The following is a 2,237-nucleotide window of genomic DNA, read 5'->3' on the forward strand; positions in this document are numbered from 1 at the left end:
TAACTTGTAACATTTTTACAATTTAAAATACATACACAGTGTCACATTTCAGTCTGGAAAACCTGCAGTTGTCCGTAACCTGGTTTAGTCAAAAACATTTTGCTCTCCTCCACAACAAATTCAAGTTATTTTCCTTTTATATATTTGCCACATAATACAGTTGTCTTATAGAAACCACAGATTCAGTGTGATTACCACAGTCTGTAGTCATAAATCACCTCATAAATCACTTCAGGTATAATAGATGTTGGGTCACATAAACACTCTCTTTGGCTCATATGCACAGCCCCCTTTCTGACCCTGCATTCAGCTCATCCTCCTTCAGTAGAGAAAGTCGTCTCCAGTGGCTGTGGGTTCCTCTGGTTTCTTAGTCTGTATTTTAGGCAGATGAATTTTACTGGAGGCTACTACAAGAATATTAGCTCCATGTGTTACAGCGCTGGCAACGCACAACCAGAAGGAGAAACCAAGATTCTCCTCAAGGATCACAAGCGTAAAAAGGCTCTCACGGTAGTTAGCCACATGTTCTGTGAGCCGATGGCACTGGATTGCTGCAAGGAAACAAGCAAAGCCCATTGCACTGAACAGAGCTTAGAGAAGGGATTAAAAAAAAGTGGACATATGATTAGAAATCAAAGTAGTAATGAATCACAGTTTGTTATTGTTCATTTTGTTGATATAGGGTTGATTGTCCAAAAACGTGGACAGAACATTGTATTTTAGATTATGTGTTATGTTGACTTACCTGCAATCAAATTCCAGATGTAGAGGCCAAACGGTCCTTTAATGGATTGGTAAGGAACTTTTCTGGCATTATATATACAAAAAGCTAAACTGACTACTGCAAAGCCAATAGCAATGAAAAGAAAGAAAATAATGATCATGTGAAGACCACTGTTGATTTTTTTGATGAGCTTTGGGAAAACTGCAGAATTTGTGAGAAAGAGACAGAGAGACAGAGATTAGGCCTCACAAAATTGGAATTATATATTTTTTAATAAAAGCATAGATAGATTGTTAGTATATTATATGTACTGAGATATGTAAACTGTACTATGTATGCACACTATATACATACACCACTGTTCAAAGGTTTGGGGTCGGTAAAATTTTATAATGTTTTTCTTATGTTCACTCAAGCTGTATTGTTTTAATCAAAAACACTGTCAAAACAGTAATATTGCGAAATATTATTGCAATATTGTGAAATACACAAATTAATTCATTTCTAGGTCATTCATAATTCAGTAATTCATTCCTGTGATGGCAAATCTGAATCAGTCAATACTACAGTTGAAATGGAAATCTTCTTTAAGACATGTCTTTACAGTACGGTTTGATCAGTTTAGTGTGTCCTTGTATGAAAAAGCTAATACCTAAATTAAGTCCTTATTAATATATTTAAAAAATATTCCTGACCTCAGACTTTTTAACAGTAGTGTACAGGCCTGTAGTATATCAGAGAGCTTTATTATGGCAAAAAAAAAAAAAACACACACAAAAAAACACAAATGCAAACAAGCAAACAAACATAAACACATAAATACCAAAAAAATAATGCATGTGCCTTATAAATAAATAAAGGTTTAACAAATGTCTAAAAACAATAACATAAACAACACGGAGGCATAGGCTAGCTACTGTAAAACCAAACTTCAAAGACCTGTTCCAACCATACAGTGCAATAAACAACTGTGTTCTTGGTATAATATAGGTAAACAATGCATGTTTAATCAGAGTTGAATCTACACGTTAGTGCTCTTACTGTATATTTTGGAGCGGCGGATCCCGAGCCCGCATCTTCGTGTTTTCCCGCCCTGAAATAGGCCGTAGTAAATGTGTCCCGTGAACTGCTCGAGCTCTGGACTAGACGCGTTCACCAGATCCACTCCTGTCTGACACAATGTGGTTCCGGTGACCCAGCGTTCCGTGGCCAGTGCCACAACCAGAAGTACTACAGAACCGATGCTGAGTATAGAAGCGAAGGAGAACACGATCTGTTTCCAGAGAGTTGGCATTTCACTACTCACCCCATTCCTCCTATAAAAAGCAAGGCGCAAAGTAACACGACCCCGCGCGGTGTCCGCCTCTCTCCGCTACCGCGAGTCAACTCTGCGGTAACGCACGATGAAGTTTAAAACTTCATCACAAACAGCATACCGGTTTGCAGTATATTTGCGGTAAGTGCACCAATATAATCTAAACACCCTAATACTAAACTGAAGGAACGCGAGATA

The 2,237-nt window shown here is 37.8% G+C and overlaps 1 protein-coding gene across 1 annotated transcript; it reads right to left on the bottom strand.

Moving 5' to 3' along the window:
- Positions 1 to 321: 321 nt before the first annotated feature.
- Positions 322 to 2,018, bottom strand: clrn2 (clarin 2; the record flags this gene model as incomplete). Its single annotated transcript, XM_079420887.1, has 3 exons — positions 322 to 590; positions 746 to 925; positions 1,766 to 2,018. The coding sequence occupies 3 exons, from the start codon at positions 2,016 to 2,018 to the stop codon at positions 322 to 324; spliced, it is 702 nt and encodes a 233-aa protein (XP_079277013.1).
- Between the last annotated feature and the right edge of the window lie 219 nt (positions 2,019 to 2,237).

This window comes from Barbus barbus (genome assembly GCF_936440315.1).
Source record: "Barbus barbus genome assembly, chromosome: 7".
Lineage (NCBI taxonomy): Eukaryota > Metazoa > Chordata > Actinopteri > Cypriniformes > Cyprinidae > Barbus > Barbus barbus.